Source organism: Megalobrama amblycephala, linkage group LG17 (genome assembly GCF_018812025.1).
Source record: "Megalobrama amblycephala isolate DHTTF-2021 linkage group LG17, ASM1881202v1, whole genome shotgun sequence".
Classification (NCBI taxonomy): Eukaryota; Metazoa; Chordata; class Actinopteri; order Cypriniformes; family Xenocyprididae; genus Megalobrama; species Megalobrama amblycephala.
The window spans coordinates 17,021,475-17,036,399 of NC_063060.1; the positions used below are offsets into that span (position 1 = coordinate 17,021,475).

Here is a 14,925-nt window from a genome sequence, read left to right on the forward strand (position 1 = left end):
GCCAGCCCGTTAGGGCCCAGCGCAACTTTTGTACCTTTGGACCCATGCAGGTTTTGTGTAAGCAGCCCACTTTCATTTCCCATGCTCTGTTTGGCTGTATTTTTAGTTTAATTTTCTTAAAAGACATACAAATGTATGGAAAATTACAAAAATAATCTGTAATTAATACCATAACAAAACAGTTAGATGATAAAACGGTCAAATGACTGGCAGTAAAGTAAAATCTCCTTATTTAAATAAGCTGAAAACACTGTCACATGACCAGCAGCAACACATGACCACATTAAACGCTAACAGATCTGTCTAGATCTCAGCATCTTTACTTATTACAATCCAGTTTGATTATTTCTTTCATACAAAACTTTTAGATGTTGATGTTTTATTGAAAATAGTAAATTTTGAAGTCACCGTTATGGAGGTGAGCGTTTGTTGTAGTTGGGCTCTTGACCCTTGACTTTTCATCATCAGTTGTTCTCTGGTTGCTATAACTGTGTGTTTCTGAAGCACATTTGTTTTAGCAAAAATTGCAAGAGAAATTCTGGTTAGATGAGTTAATTACTTATCGATGAATCAATTATCATGCAGTGGTCAGAATTACATTTTACAGAGTATGATTTAGGAAATATTTGAGTGGCAGATGCCCCTGCCAGTCATTGACCATTTCTTTTTTAATGATCATTAACTGTTATTTTCATTAATGGTAAATGTGTGGCACCCTGTGCTGCCAGATTTATTGTTGTAGATTAATAGTGCGGGCCCTGTGTGGGCCCAGTGAGGGCTTCCTGGGTGCTAAATGAGGGCTGAGCAAATTCTCCTGCTGGGGGCCCTTATGCTAGCCCTAAGAGGGCCCGTAAAGGGCCAGTGCAGGCTTATTTGCAGGGAACATACCTACTGTCCAAAACAGTTGTTTTATCTTGACTCTAAAATTGTTGCTGATTGTGCTCATGAGACAGCTCTAGAATGTTTCGTGTGAGCGGGGACAGTAAAGAGGAGCTCATAGCTACAAGAAATCTCAAGGAGAAGAGCTCTTGCACTCCTAAAACATGTGAGTTTGTTTAAAACAACATTAGCTTCACACTTTTTTACATTTTTGGTGTTGATATAGTTTTATGGATATTTTTGCAGGGTCTAAGATGGTTGGATGGCAGCTATGCTCTGATGTCACTTATCCTTTGACATTGATGGGAAAAGGCTTCCCACTACTGGGCCCAGTTCTTTTTACTCTCAAACTCCAAAAACTGGACAAAGGTCTCAACCAGTACCTCTTGGAGGCAGCCTATACTTTTATACCCCAGGTAGGCAAGATATCCCACATCAGGGTGAAAGTGATTTCACCAAGTCCAACATGTTCCTAGGTCAACATCTTTGTTGATCCTGGAACAACATTCCAATGAAACAGTCAGATTTGAGGGACAAGTTCAGGCTTACAAACAGGGTTAGGTGCTTCTACATAGGTGTAATTCACCTATCATTTCCCTCTGATCTAAGGGATAGGTTTAGAGTAGGGATAGGACTAAATTCAGACTTGAATGTTGTTCCAGGATCAACAAAATATGTTGCAACCATAGACTGTAAAAAAGATGGACGACGCACCTTCACTCTCTTCCATTCTAGTAAGTGAATCCACCAATGTGCCAATATGGCGCTGACATCTTGAGTCTCGAGTCATAGTGAACTTGGAGCTCGAGTCTGTGCAGTAGTGAGTGCGAAGTGGTGCTGCGATATCAAGGTCCCGTCCACAATCCCAGAATCGGTTAAAACTGCAACTCATTATGTCGGTGTGAAATAAACAGTTCTAGAAATGTAGAAATTAAAGTTAAAGCTCCAATCTCCTCCCGAAGATCCAGAAAAGTCTTCAGTGCTTCAGTGACTACTTCGCTCAGAGAAGCTGTCAATCATGACGTCAAAATCCACATTTTTATAGCATCAAATAACTAACTAAAAACAAACTTATTTAAAGAACAAACAGTTTAACTAACATCAGTGTGATAAAAACTGCCTAAAATGACAGAAACTATCTTTGGGGAAAAAAATCGAGAAGCTTTGGCTTCACTTTTCAGGACTCGTGTGGCACACTGGGTTGGAACATGTCTTACTTGGCAAAATCACTGTGATCCTGACATCTGTCCATTAAGGTTAAGAAGGTCAAAATAACGCTGTCATTAAATTGCTGCTTTCTGTGGATCTTTGACAGCGGAATTCCTGGATGCCGCTGGAAGCCACTCTGCTTCTCTTTCTTGGCACACCACAATCCACTATCCCCAGAGATGTGTCCTTGGATGTCAATCTCAGTCCGAAAAGGCTGATTCTGAAAATAACACATCCCCTGAAAAACATTCTCATTCAAGGTTTCAAACTCACTTCAAAAGTGGATTTCACACAAGAACATGATATAATTATATCAAAACAATATTTAATCGTATGAAATTGTTTCTGTGAATGTTTTTTCATCTTTTTTTCTCACAGCGCAGCTTGAAGAATTAAACAACCAACATTCAGGCAGAATCGAATTACTAATTGACAACATCCACCATTATTTTATCAAGGTAAGTGAGAAGAACATTTGCTTTGCAAAGTCTCAAGAAAAGCTGTTGTGCTATATTATTCAAGAATCTGGGAACACTTAAGAATAATGGTCCGCCAATAATAAAAAACTATGCAGGAAGTAATGCAGGACTAATGAGTAGTACTACATTAACACTTCAGCTACTATTAACTAATATAGAAACAAGCTTAACTAATCAGTAAGTAATATCAAATTTAGAAGATAGTTCCTTATTAACTAAACAATAATTTGTAAAGAACATTATCTTGTGTCTGAGACGAAATCTTGAAGAATGACTAGGTATTTGAGTAATAAATTATGCATTTCATGACCATGTTGAGAGTAAAAAAGGTCAATCTTCAATAACTACTACTGATCTGGACCATTATTTTAAAGTGAAAAAGATGTTTTTCACTTTAAAATAATTGTCCTGATCACTAGTAGGATCACTAGTAGTTCCTGCATAGTGACTTGGTAACACTTGAGTAATTAATGATGCATTTTATGACCATGTTGAGAGTAAAAAAAAGACAATTGCTCACATCTCAGACACTTTAATGTTGTGATTAGTAATTAATTAGTAATTCTTTATAATTTGTCATAGTTACCTATTAGTTCTTAATGATGACAATCTCATTCTCTAATTATTGATTAGCTAATAAGGAACTATCTTAGTCCTAAATTTGATATTACTTACTGATTAGTTAAGCTTGTTTCTATATTAGTTAATAGTAGCTGAAGTGTTAATGTAGTACTACTCATTAGTCCTGCATTACTTCCTGCATAGTTAATTATTAATGGCAGACCATTATTCTAAAGTGTTACCAAAAATCTTTTATTATTCAAGAACATGGTTCATTAAATCATTCACCATTGTGCCTAAGGGACTACTGGAGATGGTGAATCTTGCTTCAGAAACGAGAGCCCACTTTCATCTTGATGCCAAAGTAGTAGCAGATGGACATCCATTCTCTTTCTCGGTCAACACCACACATGCTCACAGCAGGAAGTTCATAATACAGACTTTGCTTAAAAATGTCTTCAATAAGGACACATCACTCTCAGGCAAGAATCTGCTAATAGTTATCACATTTTTAATAGTCCCAGAAGGTTTTTTTTTCTTACATTCACTTTCTCATTTTTTATTCATTAGGCATTTCAAAAGATCTGTCAATGTAGAATCTAAACCAAACCAACCTGTTCTGAGCTGAATCACAACAATGACAAACTATAAACTTTGTAATAAAGTATATGATCATCTGTCTGAACTGTTCATCTTTTGAAGCATTGTGACTGACAATTGAATTTATTCAATATAAAATGACAGATTTTAAGTATGAAAACAAACTTGATAAAAATACTTAAAACTAATTTTCTCTATTGACAAAATGAATGGTATTTTTATTTCCAGAACCATACAGTTCTATAATTACTTCTCTGGAACATAATTTCCAGTGATATAATGATTTGCGGTCAGCTCTTTATGTTTTGCTTCACTCCACAGTGCAGCTGGAGAGAAGTCTGGAAGATGGCCAGAGACATTATTCTATAGATGCCGGGTTTCGTTTGCCTAGTACTGTCAGCATTAGAGTTCTTGGATTACTAAAGCAAAGGGGCCCAGAGTGGAGCTCTGCTGTGAGGGTTAGGTATGGTTTACAAGGTAAGTGATTTCTACAAATAACGCAACACTTCAAAACAACAACACAACAGACTCTTCATTCACTAATATATTTTTCAGAGGATTCACAGAACATGCAGGAGTGTCACATGACCCAGAACCTTCACAGCGAGTCGGACCCAGTCCAGACGTACCATATAACAGCAACACATGAACTCCACTGTTCTCACTTCATCAACTTAAACCACAAGGTAATATCTTTTCTTTTATGTGGTTTAATTTTTTTTTTTACCATTTTTTGGAAAAATTTAAAGGTCCCGTTCTTCGTGATCCCATGTTTCAAACTTTAGTTAGTGTGTAATGTTGTTGTTAGAGTATAAATAAAATCTGTAACATTTTAAAGCTCAAAGTTCAATGCCAAGCGAGATATTTTATTTAACAGAAGTCGCCTACATCGAACGGCCAGTTTGGACTACATCCCTCTACTTCCTTCTTTAATGACGTCACTAAAACAGTTTTTTGACTAACCTCCGCCCACAGGAATACACAAGAGTTGCGTTTGTAGAGTGTGTTTGTCGCCATGTCGTCGAAACGCTGTTATTTTCATCCCGCAGTCCAATCACCGGGTCTGATTCCGGCTCAAATTGATAGGGTAAAATTAAAGACATGTTTACAATAACACTGAGCATGTGCATCTCCACGTTATGGTAAGAGGCGTGACTTTTCCGGGCACGGTGCGCTCAGAGCTGTCGAATCACAACACAGGAACCGCTGGCACAATCAGAACTCGTTATGTATTTCTGAAGGAGGGACTTCATAGAACAAGGAAGTCATCAGCCCGTTTTTATGACAGTGGAAACAGCGGTATACAGATAAGTAAATTATGTGAAAAATGTTTTTTTGTACATGTGAAACATGAACACGTTATATTGCACACTATAAACACAATCAAAGCTTAAAAAAAAAACACGAAAAACGGGACCTTTAAAGACTCTAAAATGCCATGTGATATAAACATCAAGTAAAAAAAACTGTTCAAAGTTTGAAGTTTCAAAAGAAATGAATACTTTTATTCAGCATGGATGCAATAAAGAGATCAAAAATGACAGTAAAGTCTGAAAAAAAAAGTATTTCAAATAAATGTTTTTATTCATCAAAGAATCATGAAAAAATGTATCACGGTTTCCACAACTGTAACGTAGCGGGACTCATGGTAAGATCCATATGCAAGCTTTTATTTACAGTGGTAAGCGTGGTCGTACAGGCAGGGTCTAAGCAGGGGCAAACAGGAACAGCAAGGGCTAGGCAGAATCGTAGTCAGGGTACAGGCAGTAGATCGAGGCAGGCAGATAACATTCACAGAACAGGATGGCAAGGCAAGGGTCAAAGGCAGGAACAGGAACAGACAGGGAAACAGGATAAACACAGGGAAACGCTTAGAATTGACACACAGGGTAATCAAGACTTCGCCGTGAGGTGGTGTGTGTATGAGTCCTTTATAGTCCTGTTAATGTACTGCAGCTGGGTGTGGTGATTGGTGATAGTGATTGGTGGAGTGAGTGCAGGTGATAGGCAGGGAGGATTATGGGTAATGTAGTCCGGGAACTGACAGGAACAGACGGTGATCATAACATAACGCCCCCCTCCCGGAAGGCGCGTCCTCGCGGCGTAAAAGGAACAGCTAGGGAGGGGGGTGGGTGCATTGGGGACCTGCATGCAGACAGGAACAGGGCCCCCAATGCAGGTCCAGGAACGCGGGCAGCCACGGAGGGTCAGGCGGCTCGGGCAGCCACGGCGGGTCAGGCGGCTCGGGCAGCCTCGGCGGGTCAGGCGGCTCGGGCAGCCACGGCGGGTCAGGCGGCTCGGGCAGCCACGGCGGGTCAGGCGGCTCGGGCAGCCACGGCGGGTCAGGCGGCTCGGGCAGCCACGGCGGGTCAGGCGGCTCGGGCAGCCACGGCGGGTCAGGGTCCATGCATGGCCCTAGTGGCCTACAGTCCATGAATGACATCAGTGGCAGCAGTGGCAGCAGTGGCAGCAGTGGCTGGGCAGGGTCCCCACCCCCAAGCTCCCCACCCCTAAGCTCCCCACCCCTAGGTATACTGCCCCCCCCAAAAAGTTCTTGGGGAAATCAAGGGAGGCATTGGCGGGTTCATGGGCAAGGAGCTCGGGTGGCGCCAGCAGGGCAGATGGCCTGAGTGGCAGCGGTAGAGCAAATGGTCCAGGCGGTGGTGGCAAGGCCGACCAAGGCTGCTCTATGGCCGTATCAGGCAGAGCGGGCTGCTCCGGGACGGCAGCGGGCTCGGGCTGCTCCGGGACGGCAGCGGGCTCGGGCTGCTCCGGGACGGCAGCGGGCTGCTCTGGGACGACAGCGGGCTGCTCGGGCTGCTCTGGGAGCATCCTCCAGGCTCGCAAGAACGACAAAACATAAAACGTGAGTACAGCCCTTTTGGCCATCACCGGACTGATAGGGAGAGCATGCAGAACTGGAGTGGACTCACTGGCTGGAGCGGGTTCTGGAGTGGACTCACTGGCTGGAGCGGGCTCTGGAGTTGGCTCACTGGCTGGAGCGGACTCTGGGGCAGACTCACTAACTGGAGCGGTTTCCGGAACGGACTCACTGGCTGGAGCGGACTCAACGGCAGGAACGGCCCCTTTGTTCACTGACACTGCAGGGGCGGCCATCTTGTCCATCGCGTCCAGGGCACTTGAGTCCATATCAACCGACAAATTTGAGAGCGTTGAAACAGACGCACTTGAGAGCGTTGAAACAGGCGCACTTGAGAGCGTTGAAACAGACGCACTTGAGAGCGTTGAAACAGACGCACTTGAGAGCGTTGAAACAGACGCACTTGAGAGCGTTGAAACAGACGCACTTGAGAGCGTTGAAACAGACGCACTTGAGAGCGTTGAAACAGACGCACTTGAGAGCGTTGAAACAGACGCACTTGAGAGCGTTGAAACAGGCGCACTTGAGAGCGTTGAAACAGGCGCACTTGAGAGCGTTGAAACAGGCGCACTTGAGAGCGTTGAAACAGGCGCACTTGAGAGCGTTGAAACAGGCGCACTTGAGAGCGTTGAAACAGATGCACTTGCGTGCAAAGCGTCTGACGAACTTGAGTGCGAAGCGGCCGGCGGACTTGAGTGCGAAGCGGCCGGCGGGCTTGAGAGCGAGGCGGCCGGCGGGCTTGAGAGCGAGGCGGCCGGCGGGCTTGAGAGCGAGGCGGCCGGCGGGCTTGAGTGCGAAGTGGCCGGCTGATGCTTGGGAATTCCAGCCGCTCGCGCCGACATCAGCGGTGAATCAGCCACACTGGAACGCAACCCTCTCCACTCCCAGACAGATCCAGAGATGTGACGTGATTCAGCGTCGACGTGACTTTGCTCTGGGCGATCAACGAAGGCGTGACGTTGCTCTGGGCGATCAGTGGCGACGTGACATTGCTCTGGGTGATCAGCGAAGGCGTGTCGTTGCTCTGGGCGATCTGCGAAGGCATGACGTTGCTCTGGGCGATCAGCGGCGACGTGACATTGCTCTGGGCGATCAACGAAGGCGTGACGTTGCTCTGGGCGATCAGCGGCGACATGAACTGTTGCTGTTGTGATGATAGCCGCCATCTTGTGCGTGTTACCTGGCGCGGCGGCCATTACGTGATCTACCATGGTGTCACATTCCTCAGCGACCCCCACAGTAAGCAGAGAACCAACCGACAACAAAGCAAAGTCCAAAAAGCTGCTGAGTGATGAACGCGGTCCCTCTCGTCTTAGTTTATCCTGGAGAGGTTGGTTGACGCCATCACAGAAGAAGTCAATCAAAGCACAGTCTGGTAGATCAGAGAGGTGAGCAATATCCAAATATTCCTGCACATATTCCTCTAACGATCGCGTGCCCTGCGAACTCCATAATAACAACTGAGTGATGTCCATACCGTGTAAACGTTTTCCGGGAAAGCTGCTGGATCGTTGTTGCGGCGAAGTCTTCTGTAACGTAGCGGGACTCATGGTAAGATCCATATGCAAGCTTTTATTTACAGTGGTAAGCGTGGTCGTACAGGCAGGGTCTAAGCAGGGGCAAACAGGAACAGCAAGGGCTAGGCAGAATCGTAGTCAGGGTACAGGCAGTAGATCGAGGCAGGCAGATAACATTCACAGAACAGGATGGCAAGGCAAGGGTCAAAGGCAGGAACAGGAACAGACAGGGAAACAGGATAAACACAGGGAAACGCTTAGAATTGACACACAGGGTAATCAAGACTTCGCCGTGAGGTGGTGTGTGTATGAGTCCTTTATAGTCCTGTTAATGTACTGCAGCTGGGTGTGGTGATTGGTGATAGTGATTGGTGGAGTGAGTGCAGGTGATAGGCAGGGAGGATTATGGGTAATGTAGTCCGGGAACTGACAGGAACAGACGGTGATCATAACAACAACAATATTAAGCGGCACAACTGTTTTCAACTTTATTTGCTGTGAAATCTTTAATGGTTTTTATAAAATAAATGTAAGATGAACATTTACTGGACTGAAGCAACTTTTATTTGATTATTCATACATCATTTTTTAACGTTAAAAATTAAAATTCTTTTTACATTTGTTTATGATAATGTAAATGTCAAATCTGACACAACAGGCTTTTGGGGACCATTTATTTGTCTATCTCTCAATTATCACTGAATTGCAATGAATTGCATATAGGAGCCATAAAAGCCTGATATATGAAATATGATACTCAACAAAAACACACACACACACACACGCACGCACGCACACACACACACACACACACACACACACACACACACACACACACACACACAGGGACGTGCACAGGGGGGTTGCTCAGGTTGCCCGGGCAACTGCCCATATGCCCTTCTCGACTCAAGTTGCCCTTCCGAGGTGGAAAAAAATAAATAAAAAATCGTACAATGGATGCAGAATTTCACGTAGGCCTAGATTAGTGTTTCTCACCGGGGGCGTTCAGAGAACATTGGGGGGCGTTGGAAGCAAGATTTTTAAAAGGGGGGCGTTCAGGTGTTCTTGGGGGGCGTTCACGAGTTTACCCAAAGATCCAGGCATGACAAGATTAAACGTGTAATTACTTGCAAAAGAATTGCCTACAACTTTCTAAAATCTGCCAGTTTAATGCAACATGTAAGCTAGGCTATGTATCGTTTCTTTTGCAACGATTATTTTTCCAGTCATAGATCAGCGCTCAAGCGCTGACATGAATTCACGTGCACAAAAATGTGTTTCGCGCTTAACAATCCGGTGGTGCCTTGAATCCAGCGCTGAACCACGCAGCGGAGGAATGGAAAGTTGACAAGCCATTAAAAAGTACTGACTTAAGAACCACTTATATTTTCAAATATTTTCAATAAATCATGTTCCCATTCACTCCGGTGACGAATTTTAAAATGAATGAAACTAAATTCTATTTGTAAGGTAAAACTTTTACATTTTTAATGCCTAATGCCAAAATGTTTTCTTTGTTCACAAAGTAATTTACTGGGCATTATTGTTAACTCGCCAGACTGTAAGGAGAACATGACAATTTGATGGATAGGCCTAATTAATTTAAATATAATCTGTAATCACATTTAGGTAATTTCGCCGTCACATCTGAGCGCAAAACGCTGCTTGGATAATTTCAAGATAGGCTAGTTGAAAATAATTAATAATACATTAATAATTTAATAATTGTTCATATGTGTTTATTCTTGTTAGAATATTTTTTTTAATTTTTAATTTGTTTTTATTTTAGGCTACTTATTATGGACACAAATTAATCATGACAAACCAAATAAATTTGAATTGAATTAATTATAGGCCTACCATTGATGATAACATTAAGCTGATACCAAGGTATTTAAGTCTATAATTATAACATATTTTTTTTATGAAAAATCATGATTGTATTTATTTATTTTTTTCCAAAGTAAGATTAATGTAAGCAGCTTCTTGCAATACTCTCCTAAATGCGTATAAATCCTAAGTGCACACATTAGCGCTGAAATGACCGTATAGCCGCCTATGGTCGTTTTTACTGTCCAGAATTATCAAAGAAATTCAATAGGCAGACGCAGATTTTTGCGTTAGTTCAAATGCGCGTCAAGGTGATGGAAACCATTGCTACTCATGGTGTGTAGTGACCATTTGTGCGTAAAACACCATGTCATTATGTATTAGGCCCAACAAAGTCTGACAAACAGCCCTCGACATAGAAATCAGATGTTTAAACTCGTAGTTATTTTGTGCGCGAGCGCGTTCATGTGGAGACTGCCAGTGTATGGGCATATAGGCTACTTGTTTAACCAGTATTTCATCAGTTCTTCTGCGTCTCCTCACAGCATTTCAATAAAACGATATCCAACAACACAAATAGCTCTCTCTGTAGTCACAAGTTCCCTTCATAAAAGTAAACTTCGCAGTATCGAATAATGTCTTACTCATATCTGTAAATTACGTTAGGCTATTTAAGTTGTTTCTGTTGGTAGGAAACTAGTTGAAGTGATTGCGCCGGCGCCTCGCGTGCGCACTCAACATAGGTTATTCATTGCAAACTTGACATCGCAGCATGTTCACTATCAAAATAAAATACCGTCAGCCAAACATATAAAAAATTACACTGCTCATACATACTCCGTAGTATCCTATCTGTACCGTTCAGCGTGACCACCGCTGAAACTGGTCCTGCCAAACACATTTTTGCTCATGTGAAGAGGATGATTTTTTTCTTTGATATTGAAACGGGAGTGAAGTACAAATCCTATTTGACACAATAAATAAAAGTTCAGCATCCAAATACATAGCTAATATGGAAACATTTGAATTCGTGCCAAACGAGAGAGGTAGGCTGCTGAACACCGGTTTTTACTTTCAGTTTCGCTTCAAATTAATTCGTTTGGGTTAGTTTATAGCTACTTACCAGTTTTTATTCTTGTTCTGTATATGTATATTATATTATATATTTTAGTATTCTTATGCTTGACTTGACTTGGTTTTGTCGCGTCAATAAAAAAAAAAAAAAAAGTCGTTCTTTAAAAAAAAGTTTGACAGCCACTGCTTTATATGTTGCTGCGTATGTGCTGGAAAACACAAAACCCGGCATGGACCACTTTTGGTGTTATATGAGAGGGGGATCCCCCAAATCAGATTTCGGAGGTTCCGGTTCCAGCTTGTCCCGGCTGCCTGCCACTGTTCAGTCAAATCAAATCTGTTATTTGGCTTTCAGTGACATGCTTTTTAATTATGAAAGCTGCAGTCCGTAACTTTTGGAGCTCTAGCGGTAAATAACCAAAATTGCAGGCGTCTTGGTACTGCAGGTAGCCTACTGTACTCCGCAGCGGTGCCGACTCGAACCAGTCTAATAGTAGCCTACCAATATACAGCTCTGGAAAAAATTAAGAGACCACTTAACATTGATTTCTGAACTTGGAGTGGTCTCTTAATTTTTTCCAGAGCTGTAAATATAAAATATAGGCTAAACTCTTATTATAGGTGTGTCATAGTGATTCAGGATAAGACAAAAACACGGTTTGGAAAATGGATTCATGATGTAGGCTGATGGTGTTTGGGGGGCGGTAAAGGACCTGGATAATGGATAGGGGGGCGTTGGCCCCAAAAAGGTTGAGAACCACTGGCCTAGATAAATAAAAAAAAATCGCACAGCCTCATTCACTTCCAGATTCGGGCACCCGTCCGAAAGTGAAAGTCAGTAGGGGAAGGGCAAACTCTGTTTACGTGGCTGCAGCGCTGCACGCGACCGGCACCTGAGCTGAGCCTGCATGAGCGGCACTAGAAGGAGATTGTCGCGGTTGTCGGGTGAGACGACTTAACGTTGTCGGAAAGGTGAGTAAGGTTATAATCGTTAACGAAAACGAACGAAAAAACGAAAACTAGGTGGGAAAAAACATCGTCGTTAACTGAAATAAAAATAAAAACGAGGCATTACAAAAAAAAACGATAACTAACCAAAACTGTAATGTGTGTTTGGCAAAACTAACTAAAATAAAATAAAAGTATAGATTAAATGTCCTTAGTTTTCGTCTTTGTCAATGTCTTTCATAGAGCAAACGTTCAGCTGCATTTCATTTCCCTGCGTCTCTCACTCACGCGTCTCTCACATACTCGCGTCTCGCGCGCGCACAGCCCCTCCATGAGAACGAGTGTTGGAAGCAAGTTCGCGAAAGGTTGGTATCTCGCGAAAACCTTTACTCAATCACATATTAAAAAGTGGTATAAAAATATTTTTAATTCTGAATATAATTTTGTCAGTGTGTTAATGTCGACCTGAGAAGCGATTGCTACTTTAGAAAGTTAACTAGACGCAAGTTTGAGGTAAAATGCACTTGGGTTGTCGATGTCAAAACACTATTTAAGCTGTGATTCAAGTAAGGAATAATTGACGACGGGCCGTTGAATTATTAGAAAAATAATGCACACCTGAGGTGGTGATTCGGTCACGACTCGAAGCGGAGTCAATTATTCCGCTTATACCACGGTTATTCTCAGTCCTTCATATAGCCCGTGAGGGGGGGTGTTGGTAGGGGAGTGCCCTTTTTTTAGGTCAGAGCAACTGACCCTCAAAATTCCTGTGCACGTCCCTGCACACACACACACATATATATAAGTTTGCATGTGTTTTTTATTGACCATCATATTTCACACACACAACAAACACCCTTTCAGCATGAAACCAAACTTTATTGGACATTAGTTGCATTCATATTAAGTGTTCCTTAAAATGTATACAAATACATTAAGCACAGACACACACATATATTGCATGGGTGTCATTTGACTCTTGAGTATTTACTCATTTATTTAATAATTTACTTAATTTTATTATCACGGGAAATGACGCACACAAAACACATTCACAACAAACACCCTTTCAGCATGAAACCAAAAAATGAGAATAAGAAAATTAGACTTAATTTTATTATCATGGGAAATGACGCACACAAAATGTGAATCATTGTCCATCATTTTGTGAGCAACTGGTGATTCCACGCTGCAATATTGAAAATATTTCAATCTTGGCCTTGTCAGAGCAGGCAGAGACTTCAGGATCGCTTACAGCAGCCTCGAGAGGATCAGTAGTGGTTGTCGCCTCTTCGCTAAATGCTAAACATTCTGAAGTTGCCTTGACAAAAAATTGTAAAGTTCAAAACACTACCTGTTACTCATTAGATGATGATTTTTTTTTTATTATTATTATTGTTATTATTTAAGATGACTAACTGGAATGAATTAGTTGAGTTAACTTAAAAAAAAACATTATGTAACTCTATGTCATACATTATGTAAAACATTATGTAATACGATAATTAAAAATAATTACACTGACAATGAATAAAGAACTCACTGTTTGTATATAGCCTTAATATAATGTAGAGATAATATATACAGTGAAAAGTAAACAATATCTCAATGAACACAAAACAATATCATTTAAACAATATCTCAATGAACACAAAAACAATTTCCAAAATGTTGACAAGAGTAAGTTTTATATAACATCTGTTTAACTTATAACATGAAAGTAAAGTTAATAATATAACTTAGAGAACAAATTTTTCAGTTTTACTCAAATTAGGGTGATGCAAATGAGTACACCCCACTGAAAGTCTCTGGAGCAAAGCTAAATTTTTAAAAAGATGGAACTGCAACCATCTCACAGAGACGTCCAGGTCGTCCACGGAAGTTAACACCTCAACAGGAGCGTCTTCTGATGAGATGGGTTGAAGAAAATCGGCATGCAAGTTCACTGCAGTTATCTAAAGAAGTAGAAAGCCAAACTGGGGTGACTATTTCCCGTGACACAATACGGTGTACACTGCAGAGGAATGGCATGCATGGGTGCAGTCCACGATAGAAGCCTCTCCTAAAGACCAGCCACAAAAAAGCCCGTCTAGAGTTAGCCAGGGCCCATGCTGACAAAGATGAAGACTACTGGGACTCTATACTCTGGAGTGATGAGACCAAGATAAATGTTTTTGGAACTGATGGCTTCAAAATTGTATGGCGTCGCAAAGGTGAGGAATACAAAGAAAAATGTATGGTGCCTACAGTGAAACATGGAAGTGGCAGTGTCCTTATGTGGGGCTGCATGAGTGCTGCTGGTGTCGGGGAGCTGCATTACATTGATGGCATCATGAATTCACAGATGTACTGCTCTATACTGAAAGAGAAGATGCTACCATCACTCCGTGCCCTTGGTCGTCGTGCACTTTTCCAACATGACAATGATCCTAAACACATTTCTGAAGAAGAACAGGGTGAAAGTGATTCAGTGGCTCCTGATCTGAACCCAATCGAACACCTATGGGGAATTCTGAAGAGACAAGTTGAGCATCACTCTCCATCCAGCATCCAGTCTCTAAAAGAGGTCATTCTTGAAGAATGGAAAAAGATAGATGTTGCAAAATGTCGCTAACTTGTTCATTCCATGCCTAGAAGACTTGGTGCTGTCATTAAAAATCATGGAGGCCAGACAAAGTACTAGATGTAGTAGTTTTTGTTGTGGGGTGTACTCATTTTTGCATCACCCTAATTTGAGTAAAACTGAAAAATGTGTAATCTAAGTTATATTATTAACCTTACTTTCATGTTATAAGTTAAACAGATGTTATATTAAACTTAGTCTTGTCAACATTTTGGAAATTGTTTTTGTGTTCATTGAGATATTGTTTAAAATGTTACTTTTCAAAGGGGGTGTACTCATTTACGCTGAGCACTGTATGAACTATGAATTTATCTCTGTATATTT

At 41.6% G+C, this 14,925-nt stretch overlaps 1 protein-coding gene across 1 annotated transcript in view; it reads left to right on the forward strand.

Moving 5' to 3' along the window:
- Positions 1-14,925, forward strand: part of LOC125251888 — a 96,998-nt gene that overhangs the window by 22,971 nt on the left and 59,102 nt on the right. Inside the window, exons 20-26 of the mRNA XM_048164985.1 lie at positions 954-1,045; positions 1,126-1,295; positions 2,195-2,348; positions 2,467-2,546; positions 3,430-3,610; positions 4,023-4,205; positions 4,284-4,414. Coding sequence (XP_048020942.1) covers positions 954-1,045; positions 1,126-1,295; positions 2,195-2,348; positions 2,467-2,546; positions 3,430-3,610; positions 4,023-4,205; positions 4,284-4,414 — 991 coding nt within the window. The remainder of the gene's footprint in view (positions 1-953; positions 1,046-1,125; positions 1,296-2,194; positions 2,349-2,466; positions 2,547-3,429; positions 3,611-4,022; positions 4,206-4,283; positions 4,415-14,925) is intronic.